This window comes from Vipera ursinii (genome assembly GCF_947247035.1).
Source record: "Vipera ursinii genome assembly, chromosome: 3".
NCBI lineage: Eukaryota > Metazoa > Chordata > Lepidosauria > Squamata > Viperidae > Vipera > Vipera ursinii.
In genome coordinates, this window is record NC_139516.1 from 193,659,609 (window position 1) to 193,679,134 (window position 19,526).

The window sequence follows — 19,526 nt, forward strand, 5'->3', positions numbered from 1 at the left end:
GGCCAAGGCAGTGGGGGCCGTTCCCTCACTGTTTCCAGGATGGCTTCGCGGGCCACATGAAACCACTTCGCGGGCCGGATCCAGCCCCCGGGTCTTGTGTTTGACACGTCTGATCTAAGGGAACACCTGCTGCTGGCATCATCTTCCCATCGTCCTGTGCGCCCCCACAGGGAGGGCCTTCTCAGGGTACCGCCGGTTAATGAATGCCGACGGGTCATTCCCAGGGGAAGGGCGTTCTCTGTGGGTGCGCCTGCCCTATGGAACCAACTACCTACGGAACTTAGGACTGCCCCGACCTTCGCTCATTTCGCCGGGACCTGAAAACTTGGCTCTTTGAGCTGTTTGGTCCAGACTGTGGGGTTGTTAATTTAATTGGGTTTTAGATTTACTTTGGGGGCTTGAATTTAATTGTTTTAATTGATTTTAATTTTTGTGTTTCATAGTTTTAACTCCCCTGTAAACCGCCCTGAGTCCTACGGGAATAGGGTGGTATACAAATTCAGTAAAATAAATAAATAAATAAATAAATACTGTCCAGGACATCCAGGTTTGAGTATAGACTATGAAAAAAAGATATAAAAACCCAAACACATACATTTTTCAGGAGTCCTTGGTGCTCTCTGAGCTTGGTTGTTTTCTTGCAGGTGTTTCATTACTCAAACTAGGAAATATCATCAGCAGTAGCAGAGATGATGTTACCTAGTTTGGGTAGTGAAACGTCTGTAAGAAAACCCTCAAGCTCAGAGAGCACCAAGGATCCCTCATTTCAACCCTCAGCTACAAATATTCTCCTTTATTTTGAACAGATTGCTTCAAGTGATTTTTTCCCCTGTGTCAAAGCACTTATGCAAAGAATATCCTAGGACCTAGGTATTGCTCATAAGCAATCTCAACATGGTCTAAGAGATTATTTCTTAATAATATGCTTTGAATTTGTTAGGCACTATTTTTGAGCCTATCGGGGATATCTGGGGGCAAAGAAAATCTCTAATGTACAGTATGTGGGTATGCTATGGATTACCACTGCTCAAGGGAATGCAGACTTTGTTTCCCCAAGTTTTTCTATCAATGATACCGAATTTGAAGGTTCACCAAATCTTTTCTTGGTATATTCTTTGAAGACAAGAAATGGGGCCAAAAATCAGAATCCCATCTGCATGATAAAAAGCCCTGCCCTTTTACATGCATTGGCTGTAAAGGGTGTGCAAGTAAAACAGTGGGCTTCTGATTGCAATTGCGGCCACCATCTTTACACATATTCCACTTAGTGGCAATGTGGTGAAGAGATGGCTTCAGTTCCACATACATGCACTTTTGTCCTCTTATATTTTGGAAGTAATTGGCTTGGTCTCCTCAGGTATTTAGGTCATTGATTCCTTAAACTAGCCTTCTCCAACTTGGCTGCTTCAGTGTCCACCCTTGGGTGTACAGTGCCAGACAGATGCAAAAAATAGCTAAATGGTTCAAAACTGGTTTATTGAGTGGTGAAAATAATGTGCTTCCCTGAAAATAAGACCCAACCGGAAAATTAGGCCTAGCATGATTTTTCAAGCTCCAGTTAAGATCGTCAGCCAGATGGACATATTTAGTACCCCGAAAATAAGACCTAACTGGAAAAACCCCCCTAATGCATCCTTTGGAGCAAAAATTTATATAAGACCTGGTTTTATTTTTGGGGGAACACAGTAGGCATGGAGTACCCATTTGTGATCTTGCAAAACCAACTCCCCAAAATGGTTGAATAGGAAATGCAGCAATAATGATCTAACATTGGGATGTCATAGAGCTTCTCACCCTTAACTGTTGTTCTCACAGCCTGGTGCACATAAAATAAGTGATAATTGACTATCAAATTTGGAATACGTGTCTTGGTAGAAAATGTAGTTTGAAAAGGACATTGAAAATGGGAAGGAAAATGCAATTGTAACCATTATTTGATTTGCCAGAATATGAACTTCCTTGCTTTTAAAAATGAAAATATGAGCAAGGAGCATTTGGATGACTGGGTGGCCTTGCATTCTCCAAATGATTTTTTTTAGTGATCCTTGACTGAAGAATGCTTAAGAAAGACTACATACCAGTCACTTTCATTCTCCAACCATAAATCTTCCACAGAAATCTGTAAGCCTCCTGCACACAAATCTCTCCAAAGAGATATGGATGGAGATGGGAAAAGAAGATGAGATGATTATATTGGGAAGGGTTAGGGTTATGGTTAAATTATGACAGGTATGGGGAAGTGGACAGAGGACAGAAAGCTTCTATCAAGAGGAAATCCTACGTAATTGCTACAAAAGGAATGAAATTCACCAAGCAAAAATACAGGCTCCATGTACATGTACTCCTCAACTTATGATGATGATGGGGGCTAAACTTCCCTCACTAAGTGAGGTGGTTATTAAATGAGTCATACCTGATCTTAAAACCTTTTATGCCATGGTCATTAAGCCAATCACCATGGTCATTAATTGACTCACATGGTAGTTAAGCGAATCCAGCTTTCCCTATTGGCTTTGCTTGTCAGAAGCCAGCTGGGAGGATTGCAAATGACGATTGTGTGATCCTGAGATGCTGCAACTTTTCGTAAATATATGCTGGTTGCCAAGTGCCTGAATTCTGATCATGAGACCATGGAGAAGTTGCAATGAGAGATGTGAGGACTGGTCTTAAGTCACTCTTTTTTATCATTGTCATAATTTCAGACAAGCTTAATAAATGGTCTAAATTGAGGACTACCAATAGTGGCTAATCTTCAAAGGGAACTAGAGTTTGTAGCAGTTGCACATTCTGCTATTGACTTTATTTTTAACAATTAACAAAGAATTTATGACACCTTCCAACACATACACACACATACATGAAAGTGAGGATTAACCACTACTTCAAATAACCTAAAGCTTCTATATGGACAATAGCATAAAATCTCTTGTATTGTGCCATAGGTAACTACCATAAACACACTTCAGTTTCAGCATGCTTTATTTACAACATGTGATTCAAAGGGTTTTGCTTTCTTGAAAGATTACTGTATTAAACAAGGGGAAAAATAAGTTAATACATCACACATTTAAAATATTCCTTCATAGATTAACATTACACTTCCAGTAAGACTTCATTTAAGACTTCAGACAAATCTCAGTAAAATATATTCACAGCCATATTTATAAACAAAATAACACAATTCAGGATTCCCACCCATCTACATTAATACACGGGGGTGGGGGGCAAATTTGGTTATGATCCCTGGGTACACATGATGAATGGAATGCGAGCATGACTGCATCACAATTGTGCCATTAAGAAGCATAGACAACACATGCTGGGTGGGGTTATATATGTGCCTTTGAAAGAATGAACCTGACCTTCACATCAGAAAACATTTGGTATCACAATCCATACATCCGACCACAGGATGGAAAGTGCTGATCATGCGCTATAAATGCACTTGTGTATACACATAATGGAAACAAGTCCCCATGCCATCAATAGTTTGCCTTCAAATTCAAACAATGAACATGTTCTCAGTTAAATATAGTGCAAATCAAACATTTAGGAGCAAAACAGGCAGTTTCACCATGATGCACACCACTTTTTTTTTAAATGGCCTCACTATATATCCACCAGAATTCAATCTCTTGACACACCATTCAAGACAGTGATTATCTAAGGTTGAAGAGTGAGCGGTTCATGACGAAGAGAATTTAAAGCCAGCAGGCAGCAGCCACGAAGCAATGCTCCAAAAGTGAAGATTGGAATTGTTCCTCCTTTCCTAGTACTAAACATCCACATGATTGTTGGCACAATGGGGGCACCAATGGCCAACAGATCTATGAGGAAGTTGCTGCTCCAATATCTTCTTACAATGTTTCCCTCAGACAACTTTGTCACATTCCCAAGGTTCTTGGTGTCATAGTCTATGAAATCCAGTTCCTTCATGACTCGATTTTTGTAATATCGAGAATCAATGGCAGTGGGCGTGGGTTCCAATGGAGATAAGAGGATAGCAGAATTTGGATCCGTTGGTGTCAAATCCACAAGCAAGTTTGAGATACTTTCAGGACGAGACACACTGGATTCCACCAAAACTGGAGATGGGCTGATTGGACAACCATCTTGGGTTTTGAACATGTTCTCAATCAGCTGCTCTATGCCTGATCTGTATAGCAACACATCAGCCTGAACAGCTTGTTCCATTGCTTCACTGTGATTGTCATCCTCTACTTGGGAGTTGCCTAGGCTTTGCACAAGATCCAGATGGTTGAAAGTAGAAGATGTGAAAAGAACCGAGTGACCAAATTCAGGAGTGGTAGCATACATGGTTTCTTCAAAAATGTCATTCCCATTCGCAACATCATCACTGAGCAGTACACCACTGTCTGCCTCCACTGAATGGTTCTCTGTGAGCATGCTGTCTGCCATCTTGGAATAAGTTGTACTCGTGGTGAAAGACTTGTCAGGTGACTCACATTCATATTCTAAGCTCTGATCCTCACGAGAAGAGCCATTCTGGGCCAATTCCATGCTCTGAAGCAAAGACTCCAATTTCTTGTTCTGGATGTTGATGTCCACAAAATACTTCTGAATCCCTTTGTCTTTCTCAGCCAGGCTATTTTTCATTGTTTCAATGACCTGCTTGAGTTGTTTAATCTCTTTTCGTGCTTCTTTCAAGGCAAGCTGGGCCTCCACACGATGACATTCTTCTTCAATCCAGTCATCCCGCATGCGTGCCAGTTGAGATTTAAGTTCCTTGATTTCGCTTTCTCTAAGGAGGAGAAAAAAAATGTTATGCTCTTTTGAGATTCCAACTCTGAGGGTAAAGACATGGTGATTAATGAGGAAGCTGTAGGACAGTGGAGAGGTATTTCTTTTGATATCTTTTGTTTTGTTTGGGCACAGAATAATATAGATCACATGGCAAGTGTTTTTTACAGTCAACAGGATTTTTTTCCTAAGTTGCTACTTGCCCCAGGTGTATATATATGTATGTGTGTATGTGTATATATATATGTGTGTGTGTGTATTATATATATGTGTGTGTGTGTGTATTATACACACACACACACACACACACACACACACACACACTATATAGGGGCCGGTGCTCATCTCCGTTTCAAAGCCGAAGAGCCAGCGTTTGTCTGAGGATGTCTCCGTGGTCATGTGGCTGGCATGACTAGACACCAAAGGCGCACGGAACGCTGTTACCTTCCCACCGTAGTGGTCCCTATTTTTCTACTTGCATTTTTACGTGCTTTCGAACTGCTAGGTTGGCAGAAGCTGGGACAAGTAACAGGCGCTCACTCTGCTACGCGGCACTCGGGATTCGACCCACCAAACTGCCGACCTTCTGATCGACAAGCTCAGAGTCCTAACCCAGTGAGCCACCATGTCCCTTTCCATATACATAAAAACTATGAACTCCGGGATATAAGAAAAAAATCTTCTTTATTGCTGAGCTTTCGTCAACAAGCTGTTGCTCTCAAAAGCTTGTTGACGAAAACTCAGCAATCAAGAAGATTTTTTTCTTATATCCCGGAGTTCATTGTTTTTATTTTTACTGACTTCAGATGTCTCTACACCTGGGATTCCAGTTTTTAAATTTATTATATATGTATGTGTGTATGTGTATATATATATATATATATACCTATTTCATTGCAGTTGTGTTTTATGCTGCTGTTTTAATAATCCCATTATACCGCAACGTAGGATTAGAAGGGGTGACTTGTGACTTGGGAAACAGTAACTGTAGGTGATACAATGCATACAAGTTTCAGATCTGTAAATATATCTCTAATATAAGTCTGTCTAAATCTGTATGAACAGGTGAATAGGCAACCTGATGTCCTTCAGATATTCTAGACAATTCCCACAATATTTTATTTTAGGAATTTGAAGTTAGAGGACACAAGATTGATTACAGCACTAGATCAAGCAGAGATCTCTTGTCTTTCCCAACTCTTATCTAGAAGTGCTTCAAATCCAGAGACTTTTGAGTAAAATACATATAGCTATTTATCTGTCCCATGTTGATTTTCCTTTCCAAAATTGTCTGTTTCTCCATATAGTTACTTAAGCTCCCAAAACGTTGTTTAGAAGCTCTATAATTTAGGTTTATAATTGACATCCGTCTAGAAGAGATGATAGAAAATAGCCTAATCACAAACCTCCAAATGAGCTTCTCCTTCTTGCATTTGTTTCTAGCCAGAACTTTTACCTTTCCTGAAGTCTGCTCTCTGATTCCTTCAGTTTTGTTTTCAGATGCCTCACTGTAACTTCCTTTTGTTGGAGAGGGGTCAGATACTGTTCTGGACTGGGTGGCTTAATCCCATGGTTCTCACCACAAGAGTTGTATCGTGCTGGCCGCCTGCAGCAGGGAAAAATTTGTTATGCTTGCAGAATTGTGTTGCATTCTGCATAGGTGATTTTGACTGCATTCCTATATGCCGGTGATTCTCAATTTTTAGCCATTTTAAGATATGTGGACTTCAGCCCCCAGAAATCTATAGTCAGGAATTCTGGGAGTTGAAGTCCACAACCTTAAAATTGCTAAAATGGAGAAACACTGCTATATGCATTTACCTCAGAATAAGTACCCCTTAACTGGCTGCATTTTTTAAAATGAAGATTTTTTTCTCTCTCTCTCTCTCTCTCTCTTTCTCTCTCTCTCTCTCTCACACACACACACACACACACACGCACGCACGCACATACACATTTAATGCCAGATTGGGTTGAAACAATTCTAGATTGAAATCTTGATTAATCTCTGGGAGGTAATAGCTCAGTTTTAAACACTTTCCAATAAGGAATTGATTTCAACAGAAAAGCCAAGTTTTCTCTTCTTGTTTTATTATTTTTGGAAAAAACACAATAAAAGTCTTGTCTTAAGCACACCAAAATTACATTATCCTAAATGTCTAGTAGCTCAACAAGCCTAGGGCTAATCCACTGCATATTGTATAATAGTAACTACAATCTACCTACTGTGTTTCTTGTAATTGATTAACAGTCGCAGGACTAATCACCTTGATTAGTTCTTTTCTTCTGGCAAAAACTTCAAAACAAGTAACCAAATGAACAGGTCAAACATGGGCAAAGATAATAGAACTTAAGAGCAGCTCCACACAATGGAATTTCTGAAGCAGATGCAGGCTAAGGAATGGGAAACGGTGTTAGATTACATCCCATCACACAGGAGATGGGTTCAAAAGGAAAGAAAAATAGTTAACACAGATATTAAGTTAGGAATGTGACCTTTTGAAAGAATCCTTCTTCCAAGGGGAGAAAAAATAGAAGAGCTTGTTCAGAGGCTCAAAACAAGCAACTCAAAGATCAAGAGATTTCATGAGCTTGAAATAATGTTCCCTGGAGAAACTCTAGTGGCAGCTAGAGATGAAAGAGTTTAAAGATTTGGAAAGTGGTAGGATAGCAAGGAGATAAATATTATGGAGAAATTCACTTGCCTAAAAGTCGGGCTATTATCATTTCCCTTGTATGAACCGGAATTGCTGCTGCTGGCTGAAGAGGCACCATAATTCTGATGGGGATTGACAGGACTCAACTGATTTTTGCACAGCATTGACAAAAAGTCCTTCTCACGGGTTATGGTTGGGGGGCTGGACCCAGACTTATAAGGCAAGGAACCGTGATTGCGTCCATGAGGCCCCCGGCTAGAAGAGACAACAATATCAACAATGGGTTATAATATGTCTTAAAAAAAGACATGAAGTTGTGACAGTTTTTATTGATTGCCTTTGACATTAATTACCAAGATCTCTGTAGGTCAATTTTATCAAGGGCCAAATTAACCAGGTAGCATATATATTTAAAATATTTATTTTGAATCAGGGTAGTTAGCAGAGCCCTTTGCTGTATTCTTTCTCATTTAAGGAAGAATTTCTCTTTTATACCAATTAACTCAACTATGCATCCCTAGATTAACTGGCTTATTGAGCTAGTCCACGAGACTTTTACAATAAATCAACTTTTCTTTTTAAAAATTTTAAATGTGGATACACAGAGCTCCTACTTGATGGTTGTAAGTACAGAATTATTAACTGATCTAGAGTTAATATGGTATAACAGAAAGACTCCTGGACTGGGAACAAAGACATCAGAGTTCAAATCTCTGTTTGCTGGCAGATGACAACAGGATATTTTACAGGCTGTTTTTACATGCCCCAAACTAAGGTTTCATAAAATATATTTTCCAAAACAGACCACCATCCAAAGTGTAGAAATCTTTATCATATGTGAAGGGAGTTTATGATGAGAGTTGACTTCATGCCTTGTTAAATTGCCCTCCCCGTTGAATAAAAAAGGCAGTAAGGAACAGTATAGAATCTCCAGGGAATGTCAATGTGGGTGTTGCCCATTGAAACCAATACAGTTCCAGAGTCTCTTGACTGGAAGTTTCCAAATTGTGTGAGTATCAATGCAAGACTGCCATGGGTCTTGGGTCCAGGATATCTGAGGGAACACCTGCAGCCGGCATCAAGTTTCCTTCGTCCTGTGCGCTCCCACAGGGAGGGCCTTCTCAGGGTGCCACCGGTAAAAGAATGCCAGCGGATAACACCCAGGGGGAGGGCCTTCTCAGTGGGTGCTCCTGCCCTTTGGAACCAGCTGCCCGTGGAGCTTAGGACTGCCCCCGACCTTCGATCATTTCGCTGAGACCTGAAGACCTGGCTCTTCGAGCTTTCCGGCCCAGGCTGAGTTTTAATTGGGTTTTAACTGGGGTTTTATATGTTTTATATTTTTTCAGGGATTTAGTTTAATCTTTTTAATTGTTCTTAATTTTTGTATTGACGTTTTTTATGCCCTGTAAACCGCCCTGAGTCCTACGGGAAAGGGCGGTATATAAATTCAATAAAATTCAAATTCAAATTCAAATATTTCACTCAGTAATTTCACTCAGCCCTGCTGAAATCTTGTGAAATGTTAACAAATTTTACATTGTTTTGGGATGCCTTGCAGTGGTTTGGTGGGTCACCAACACCCAAAATAGGTATTTATGAGGTCCTTGTTGCTCTCTGAGCTTGGTAGCTTTCTTGCAGACATTTCATTACTAAACTAGGTAACATCACCAGTACTAGTAGGTAACTGATGATGTTACCTAGTTTGGTAATGAAATATCTGCAAGAAAACCACCAAGTTCAGAGAGCAACAAGAACCACACAGTTCAACCCTGAACTACAAATATTCTCTTCTGACAGTAGTTTTATTTATGTATTTAATCACTGAATTTATATTCTACCTTCCTGTTTGTTTGAACTGATTAAAAATTAACAAAAATACAAAATATAAAACATAACAGGAAACTCAATGCAATTAAAATCAAATTTAAACATTAAAACCAGGTTTATTCCAATAATCAAAAGCTTGGCAAAAAGAGGTACATTTTTGCTATTTTATAAACTTTTGTTGAAAAAAGTAGGCTTGCTGGCTTGGAAATTCTGGTAGTTGATGTCCACAAATTCTAAAAGTCACCGAGATTGAGAAACATTAGTTTAGAGTTGCTTGCCTGTTTTTATTTAATAATTGCTCTAAATTACAATGTGCAGAGGTCACAAGAGACTAAGCCAAGATTGTAAACATCCATGGTCTATTCAGGCACTATGCCAGACTGTAATCATACTTTCACTCTTTTTCTTCTTCTAATGATTGCAAATTTAATTTTGAAGTCATGAGACCTTGTTTTCTTATATAGTAAAAGTACCATTTTTAAAAAATGTTTGATTTCTAACCATATTTCATAAGAACAACATGGCATTGACATAGTAATGAACCATGCTCACTTTGCTTTGACCACTGGTTGGAGAATCTATTCACTGGAAAAGTATAGATCAAATACATTTTTATAACTTAATATTATGATAGATCTTTAAAGTGAATACTGAACAAGTTACACATGCTTATTAAGAGCGCTTTCTCTCTCTCTCTCTCTCTCTCTCTCTCTCTCTCTCTCTCTCTGTGTGTGTGTGTGTTCATATGTGTATGTGTATACACCCACATCTAATAATTAAAACTGTATCTTCTGAAGTATAAAAATAAGATGACAAATAATAGGCAGAATGCATGGATGAGAAGTCACCAGCCAAGAAGCAGGAAGTCTTAATTAAGCATCTCTTTGAATTGGTTTCCTCCACCCATTGCAAGGAACACTTTATATCATCCAGATGGTATCATGGGTGTTTGTCACAGAAGCTTCTCAAGACAGAGGTTAGTGGCTTGGATCACATTTCTTTCAAGAAAAGGAAGAGGGGAGGAAGGGAAGAAGAAGACACAGCAGTACAATTGCATGAATGAATCTCTGGCCCACATGTGGGGAAGAAAAGCCACACTTACAATTTTAAACCAGGAGGAAAATAGTGTCTCTGTTTCACATACATGGCATGGCCAAGATATTTTTGGCAGGCAGAGTTTAGCTCATTGATTCAAAGGCTCCATTTGAAAGAATATGATGTAGAACATTGGTAGAAAAATAAAAGCCTAACCCTGTGTTTTCCTTGCTTTGCTTCCTTGGTACTAATAAAGGAAAATATTTGCAGCTCAGGACTGACATGATGCTCTCTCAGCTTGCTTAATGTCTATGGAGATTCTCAGTCATCCAGGTCATGGTTGTCCTAAAGGTGTTCCACCATACAGTCAGAGCTAAAGAAGCTTCTTGGATGAGAAGCGAAACTTTTTCAAAGAAAAACAAAAAAGTTCAGTTGCCTCCTGAAAAAGCATCTTTGGGACAGTCTGAGCTTGCTTGTTTTCTTGCAGATGTTTCATTACCCAGACTAGGTAACATCTGTGCAAGTAAGGGATGCAGTTTGCTGTCAGTTTATATATTCTAGTGACTTGTCTGTCAGCGTTGGTGGGGTGGTCTTAGAGATTCTTTAGTTGGGCTGTTTGCTGTTGGTTTCTTTGCCAGTTTCTTGACTGGGGTATTGTTTACTTGATTTTTGGTCTGATGTTAACCTTGGAATTCATCTGTGCTGATCTTGGTGCTGATTGCTGGTGGAGAGATGCTTGGGTCTTTTTGTTCCCTTTTGGGCTGGTTTATTGTCTCTTTTGCATAATTTATATATGTTGATGGTGTCTGTGTATCTATTGATGGATAATTTGTCAGAGTGCCAGGCTTCTAGAAATTCCCTAGACTAGTATGGTCACATTTCCCCAACTGAAACTATGGTTAAATTTGTCTATATGCTGTAAAATTAAAGGATTTTCATCATGTCTTCTGACTGCTTGTTGGTCTTCATGGAGGCATTCTGACACTGACAGGCAAGCCACGAGAATATAAACTGACAGCAAACTGCACTCCTTACTAGCGCTGGTAATATTACCTAGTTTGGGTAATGAAATGTCTGCAAGAAAACAAGCAAGCTCAGAGACCACCAAGGACCCCTTTTGCTTCCTTGGCTCAACTAATTCATTTGTTGAGATTTGTCATCATGATAAACAGCTCCTGCTCAAACATCCAGAATTCTTTCTGAGACCTAGAAGGATTGGAATGGAAGCTGCCACGTTTTTCATGTAATTCAAACTAATTCAGTTCTCTCTATAAAGAATTTTGTTAGAAAGAGGGGAAATAATGACCACAATTTGTACTTAGCCAGAACATAGTGAGAATAGTATGAATGTAGGAACATATGTGTTTAAATGTAAAACAGACCATCAGCAGTTGAAAAAAAAAGTAACTCTTGTCTCTAAAACTGAAAAATCCAACAAAAGAATGCAATATTAACGGACAAGATGCTAGAAAAGAAACTTCCCTTGAACTGAACCTGGAAAGCTTCATAAAGTCTTCTTGATAACATGGACATTGCTTCCCTTTGATTTCTTTCAGGGTGTTTTCAACTTCTTGGTTTGGCCCTTGGATTCCAAGAATGCAAGCTAAACTGGGAAGTTGAAAAACATCCTAAAAGAAAGCAAAGCAAGATATCTTCCATATAGTTATTTAAAAAATCCTGTCAAGCACCAGGAAAATCAGGAGATCCAGGCAGTTCAAATGGGTATCGATTTATTGTAAGCTTTAAGCTCTCTACAAGAATATGAACTATTCTTGTAGAGATCAAAGCAATTTAGTGATAGATAAGGAATTCACAATGGGCTGGATCTCTTGTGGGCATAAAGGGACTCATGACTGATGATGTGTTTGACCCCCACTCTCAGACTCAGCTAGAATAGAATAGAATAGAATAGAATAGAATAGAATAGAATAGAATAGAATAGAATAGAATAGAATAGAATAGAATAGAATAGAATAGGACCACGGGTAGGCAACCTCGGCTCTTTTATGACTCATGGACTTCAACTCCCAAAATTCCTCAGTCAGCATAGCTGACTGAAGAATTCTGGGAGTTGAAGTCCATGAGTCATAAAAGAGCCGAGGTTGCCTACCCCTGGAATAGACCTTGGAGGTCATCTAGTCCAACCCCCTTCTCAGGCAGGAAACCCTATACCATTTCAGACAAATGGGTGGCCAGGCTGTCTTCTTAAAAACTTCCAGTACTGGAGCATTCACCACTTCTGGAGGCAGGTTGTTCCACTGGTTAATTGTTCTAACTGTCAGGAAGTTTCTCCTTAGTTCTAGGTTGCTTCTCTCCTTGATTAGTTTCCATCTGTTGCTTCTTGTCCTGGCTTCAGGTGCTTTGGAGAATAGCTTGACTCCCTCTTCTTTGTGGCAGCCCCTGAGATATTGGAACACTGCTATCATGTCACCCCTAGTCCTTCCTTTCAGTAAATAGACATACCCAATTCTAGCAACCGTCTCCTACAACTCCACAGTCATCAAAAACCATACTACCAGATTCAACCTGCTTGAGGTTTTGAGGCCAGATATCACCAGCTAGACGAGACAACTTTGCTGGACAAACACTCTTTTGGCCTGCATCTCCCAAACCCTGGTTTGCAATACAAAGTAAGAATTCTTTCGTTTCTTACATTTTCTTGGACCATAATCCTCTTCATAACATTTAGCTGATGACATGGACCATTTATCCACAAAAACTTTTGCCTTAATGTATTTTTCAACTATTAAGTTAAAAGACCCCAACAAGTGGGAAATGAGCCTGAAAGCCAATCAAAGTAAGCTCTTGCTAGAATTTGGATGATGACTACCTGGGTTTCTAGAATTGTTGTTAAACTTTTGAAGACTTCCAGAAGTTTCGGACTTGCATTGTGGCAAGATGGTGGCTCACAAATTTAATAATTTTTTTTTTAAAAAAACCTGCCACTTTCTTAGCTCCCAATGTTCTGTAGCCCCAAAGGAATCACAACTTTGCACAACTTTTCAGCATGCAACAAGACAGCTACTCAGACTGATAAAACTAGAAGGGATTAAAGTTGTACTGGCAGAGGGTTAATAGCATTAAAAGAGTACAGTGAAGAGAACAAGGCTAACTGTTTCCTTGTTCTCTGAATTCTAATTATTTTTCACTTTGCTGGGTTGTAAAAGTAATATGAAGAAAGTTTTATACCTTTAAAAGAGTTCTGGGCAATCATTTGAAGCTGCTTTTGATATTTTTTGATAGGTCCTAAAGTTGCAGTTGATGGAACACAGAGAAAAGTAGTTGAGACCCTGTCACATAGGTGGTGCCATTTTTTTTAATCCTACCCTGCTTTGGAAGAGGAATGGGGCTATTTTCTTAATTTTAAGAACAACATTAAGCATATTTTATTATTTAAACTTCAGCTTTCAGGTGTCCTTTGCTTCATAACAGGCAGGAAAATGCACCACTGATCTTTGGAAGCAGTACTTAAAGTGTTTCTCAGAACTACAAAAATTGATTTCAGGGAATCCTGGGCCTAACAGTGTCTCAAGATAATAATTTTTACGTAAGTGTTAGATTTCTCTTTCTACTACTTATCACAGATGCAACATTGGAATGCGTGCATGGATAGAATTGACCATTTAAATTATTTTCCTTCTCTGCTATACTCTAATAAAGATAGTCCTCGATTAACAGTATAACCATTCATTTAATGACTGTTCAAAGTTAAACCAGCATGTATTTTTAATAGTTTTTTCCCCAGATTTTTCATACTTAATGACTGTTGCAGTATCCCCATGGTCACGATGATCAAAATCCAGATGCTTGACAACTGGCATGTATTTATGACGGTTGCAGTGTGCCTGTGATTCCCCTTTGCAAGCTTCTGACAAGCAAAGTCAACGGCAAAGCTAGATTCACTTAACAACTATGTTACTAACTTAACAACTGCAAGAAGGTTATAAAATTGGGCAAAGCTCACTTAACAGCAACTGTCTTGCTTAGTAATGGAAATTTGGGGCTCAGTTGTGGTTATAAGTTGAGGAATACTTGTAATGCCCACACTTCCCTATAAATAACCCAGATGAAAAGGGAATAAAGTATTGTGACATACTTGCGGGGAAATGATGATCTTTTATTTATGGAACCAGCAGACATGTGGACTTCAGGAGCTGAAATGCTTCCTGTACTACTCGATGAACTAAAATCAGCTTCGCTTCCTGGAAAGGAAAAGGGAGGAATAAATTTGACGGAAATTCTATCTCAAAGATTAATGTACGTCATACAAGCCTCACTATGAATCACCACCATCATCCTGCCTGGCTTGAAACTTTCCCATCCTGCCATTTGCAAAACTGGAAGGGCAGATCCCATTTTCAGATATTCTAACATTTCCACAGGAATAAAGAGCAAAGATAAAAATAGCTCTTCTACAAATTAAATTATTAAACAAGCAAATAAAATGTAGTTTCTTTTTCATTGTTATGAGCTGCCCTGAGAATTTTTCTTTCCCCAAGACAAGCCTATTGTAATTTTAAAAAAAAATTTCAACTTGAAAGCAATTTATTGGCTTGGGTTCCTTTTGTTTAGTAGGAATCAATTGACATGCTAAAGTACCCAGTCTTTTACAATAGCTGTTCCCAAAGAGACAATCCTTAAAAGAATCCAAAGTATTCCTACCCCTGAAAAGGACTTTTTTTTTAGATGTTGAAGAGTTTCCAGCTGGGAGAAAAATCATGCTTGGCAACAAATTTTTGATGATACTTTCTTTCCTGCATGGCTCCCAACTCTATTTGCCATACAGTTTCATTTCTGCAACATTTTCCCAAGGAACTCTGGATCTACGCCCAAAGCTGCAATCAAATTGAAATTTATATTGTGTTTTCTGCTATGGTTGATTAAGATTTTTTTGCCCAATATCTTTTATTGTTTTTTCCTATTGTTTTTACTGTATATGTACAGTATGCTCCAGGTTTCATGGCTGTTAGCCGCCCATTCAGTCTGATTAAGAAAGGTTGGAGCCATATAAATTCCTATAATAAATAATATCTACTTGATTCAGAAAGGGCAGCCAGTGGCATACCTTCCACTTCCAACCATTTATTTATTTTTTATTTTTTTAATTTTAATTCCATTTATATCCCGCCCTTCTCCGAAGACTCAGGGCGGCTTACAAGCTTAGCAGTAGCCTTCATTCTATGTATATGCCTGCTTATTAGGGCTTTCACACACACCCCAAGCGGCATTATTACAAAGTCAGCTTAATTGCCCCCAACAATCTGGGTCCTCATTTTACCTCATTGTATCTGGGTCCTCATTGTACTCCCCAAATTCATTAACTTTAAAGTGGTGCCATTTTTTCCAGATTTTTTTTTAAAGAAATGATACCATAGGCACATCAAATCTCCATTGTATTTACCCATAATCTTTTTAAAAAACCCAAACAAATGACAAGGGCACATGTTCTTCCTCTATTGATGTCACTGCATCACTGCCATGGTCCATTAAAAAGGGTGAACCTATACCGCTTAACCCTGACTTAACAACATAGTGTTAAAAATGGTCTTCTATATTAAATTAGATGGAATGGAGCCACTGGCATGTTAATCTGGCTGAGGTAATATCTCAGTCTCTTCAGTGGACTTCCCCAAACAAGAAGATTCCTTATAGTACTAGAACATAGAATAAAAGGGTTGGATCTCCCTCTAATGAGCTTCCTGTAGACCAGGGGTAGGCAACCTTGGCTCTTTTATGACTCGTGGACTTCAACTCCCTGAATTGGGAGCATGGCTGGCTCAGGAATTCTGGGAGTTGAAGTCCACGAGTCATAAAAGAGCGAAGGTTGCCTAGCCTGCCCTATACCATTCCAGACAAAGGGCTGTTCAATCTCTTTTTTAAAAACCTCCAGTGATGGAGCACTCACAACTTCTGAAGGCAAGCTCTTCCATTGGTTAATGGTTCTCACTGTCAGGAAATTTCTCCTTAGTTCTAGATTGGATCTCTTCTTGATTAGTTTCCATCTGTTGTGTCTTGTTCTCCCCTCTTGTGCTTTGGAGAATAGATTGTCCCCCTCTTCTCTATGGCACCTTCTCAAGTACTGGAAAACTACTATTATGTTACCCCTCGTCCTTCTCTTTGTCAGACTAGACATACCTAGTTTCTTCTATCATAATATTATTCAACTTAACCATAATATTATTCATTGCTCTTTGGAATGAAGAAACCTACAGTATCTGCTGTGAGAAAATATTAATTTTGATTTACTGAATTAACCAACTGGTAGGGGTTAACTACTGAGCCAGAAAAGAATAAACCAGTGTTACAATATCCCAGCAAAGGGTACAAATTAAGACAGAGAGACTTCTATGTGTGTACTATTTATACTGTAATGACTTGGAAAAATATTATAGTGTGTTCACTTGGGAAAAATTTTCAGTAATGCAGAAGAACAAGAAAAGTAAACAAGCAGGCTTGAAGCCATGCTCTGGGTCAACCTTTTGGATATTTTACAATAAACAACAGATTTTGTAAAGTGTTTATAGCCCAGTTTTATATTTATGTTGGCTCAAAGTCTTCATAGATTGTAAAAGAGGAAAAGACGTGCTAATATGATTTCTCCATGAATCACAATTTCAATTTTAACTAGAAAAAAAATGGCAAGCAAGTCTCTTGCAGCTTCATCTATCTCTCCTTTTCCTGTTGTCTAGAGGTTTCAGAGAGAGTATTAATTTGTTTTCTATGTGCATAGCTGCATCCTTTCATCTGCATGCCCTCTTCTCAGTCTTAATATTCCTCTTACTTTAATTTCCTAACAATTTTATGGTGCTACCAGAACAGATCATGGGTATTGATTTTTGTATTTGTAACAACCACCCTGAGCCCAAAAAGTCCAGGAATCTTTCACCATCAAAATCTCTAGTCATTTCTGAGCAATTTTTAGAGGTAGCTTCTTTAAACTACAAAGATGAGACCTTACACACCAGATAACTTAAACAATGTTGGCCTCTTTTGCTTACATTTGGGATTGTGTATTTACTCAAGGTTTCCAGAATGGGGAAGGGGGGAAACTCTCCACAAAAAGAAAAGCTGTAAGATTCTCTTGTAGAGGGATGTGTAATTTATGTATTCTGTGGAGCATAGTTTTATCCTGGTGTCTCCATGGAGACAGATCACTTAGTAACCCCTCACATCAGAGTAACTGTTAAGCAAACCTAGCCAGTACCATAGCAACCAACTCGGCTAAAAGGTAGCCTATCAGCAATTGAGTATTCTCATGAGTAGCACTGCATCTCATTGTTATGCTCTAGCTTCATCAAAGGGCCCGCACTCCCTTTGAGAAAGGTGTAGGAGAAGACAAGGTATAAGCCAAAAGAAGAATAGGAAAAGACTGCCTGTTAGGAGCAAATTAATCTATTTTATTTGTTCTCTGTGCAACTCGTGGTTGCAGCAATGTCCTGGAATAAATAAAAGTAAAAATAAAGTATATGGAGAGAGAAAAATCTGTAACGTATATATCAAGCTGTGAGGTCTCTTTTCCTCATTGTTTGGTCCTCTGAAGCAGAGGTCCCCAACCTTTTGGGCAGCAGGGACTAGTTTCATGTAGAGATTTTTTCTGCAGACCAAGGGTGTGTGGTTTTGTGTGCTGCCTACATCTCGCGGATGGGGCTTTGCTTTTTGTGCAGACTGGTTGCTAGCATGCCACATCCTGGTATTGGTCCATGAACCGGGGGTTGGGGACCCCTGCTCTGAAGGTCCTGAGTTCTCTAGATTTAAGGGCATGTCTACTGAAAGGGTAAAGAATCCTTCTAATTCCAATATAGAGACTATTATCAATGTTGTCCTCCCTCTGTTTGACAGTTGCCTATTTGGGAAAGAGATGACAATCTAGTGAGAAGCATAAAAAATCCCAATAGCACAAGCCTAAAGACAAATATTTTAGAGCTGAGTGTCCAACTGTTTTGGCCTAAAAGCTGCATTTGGCCTTTAAATGTAATGTTATTTGATTTGATTTAAGATAAATACAATTAAGATTATTGTTCCTTACTCAAGTGTTAAATATCTTTTCTCTTTTAGCATTTTAAAAATTATTATTTGGCAGCACTACTGTATTTGGAACTCTCTGAATGAAACATCATAGCTTTAGGGCACTGCAGGCCCTGAGGTTTTTCAAGGAATTTGCATACAAAATAATGTCCAAATTATTTCCTTGCTATAAGATTACAAAAAAAAGGCAAAAGAAGGGGGTAAGGGTAGCAATCCACAATAAGGAAAAAAATAAGAAAGAACATTAATTTAATGAGATATCATGAGCAAGTACAGGTGGTCCTTGTTTAAGGACTATTTGTTCAGTGACTATTTAAACTTGCAGCCACACTGAAAGAGTGATAGTTATGACCAGGCATCAAAGTTCCAACCCTCTCAGCACCCCATGATCATGTGATTGAAATCTGAGACTTTCCTTGCCATCTTCCCACAAGCAAAGTCCCTGGAGAAACTAGCAGGAAATCAGAAGTAGCAAACGTGTAGCGTAACAATGGTAACTGAGTAGTCCTATAAGTGCTGTCACTAACCATGCAATCACACGGTGCCATATTTTATGACTGCTTTGCTTAACTATGGAAACACCAGTTCCAATTACCACTGTTAAGTGAGGACTACTTGGGTTTATATCACACTTTAGCTGTGAAAGGATCTACAAAAAGTAGGGATTACAAAGAGAAAAGAAAGCAAAAAGTGAACATCTATTTAGATGCGTTAAAGCTGTTTGGCAGATGTTGTTGATGGAGAAATCAAGGCACACAAAATATCATTTGTTTTGTAAAAGAATCATCCACTAGTTTTATTGACAGGGTTACTGAGACAGGGTTGAGCTTTTTTGATAATATTTTATTATTTTTTTAATATACTGATTATCATCATCCCATGGAGATTTATAATACAATCAGAGCTGGTAGCAGTGATTGCTCTGTTACAGTTGCTCGATCTTCAAAAATCAGAATTAGGTTGGTTCTTGGAAGGGAGATCATCAAGTAATCCTAAAGCTGTTAGCTAAAGTTGGGGGGAAAAAACCATCCCCAAAGAAGCAATGGACAACCCTTCCTTTTTTTTTGGCACAGGACTTATGTGGCTGGGGAATTCTGGGGGCTGAAGTCCACATATCTTAAAGTTGCTAAAGTTGAGAAACACTGGCATAGTATGCCAGCTCGCCTCCCTGCCTGGGCTAGAAAAGTCTCCAGACAGGGGAGATGAACTGGTGTGCTGTGC

At 38.9% G+C, this 19,526-nt stretch overlaps 1 protein-coding gene across 1 annotated transcript in view; it reads right to left on the minus strand.

The window, feature by feature from the left end:
- Window positions 1-3,663: 3,663 nt before the first annotated feature.
- SYBU (syntabulin) overlaps window positions 3,664-19,526 on the minus strand; it is a gene marked incomplete at both ends in the record, with an annotated part of 42,581 nt that continues 26,718 nt past the window's right edge. The window contains 4 exons of the mRNA XM_083358184.1: window positions 3,664-4,762; window positions 6,218-6,367; window positions 7,467-7,673; window positions 14,377-14,482. Of these exons, the coding sequence (XP_083214310.1) occupies window positions 3,664-4,762; window positions 6,218-6,367; window positions 7,467-7,673; window positions 14,377-14,482 (1,562 nt within the window). The remainder of the gene's footprint in view (window positions 4,763-6,217; window positions 6,368-7,466; window positions 7,674-14,376; window positions 14,483-19,526) is intronic.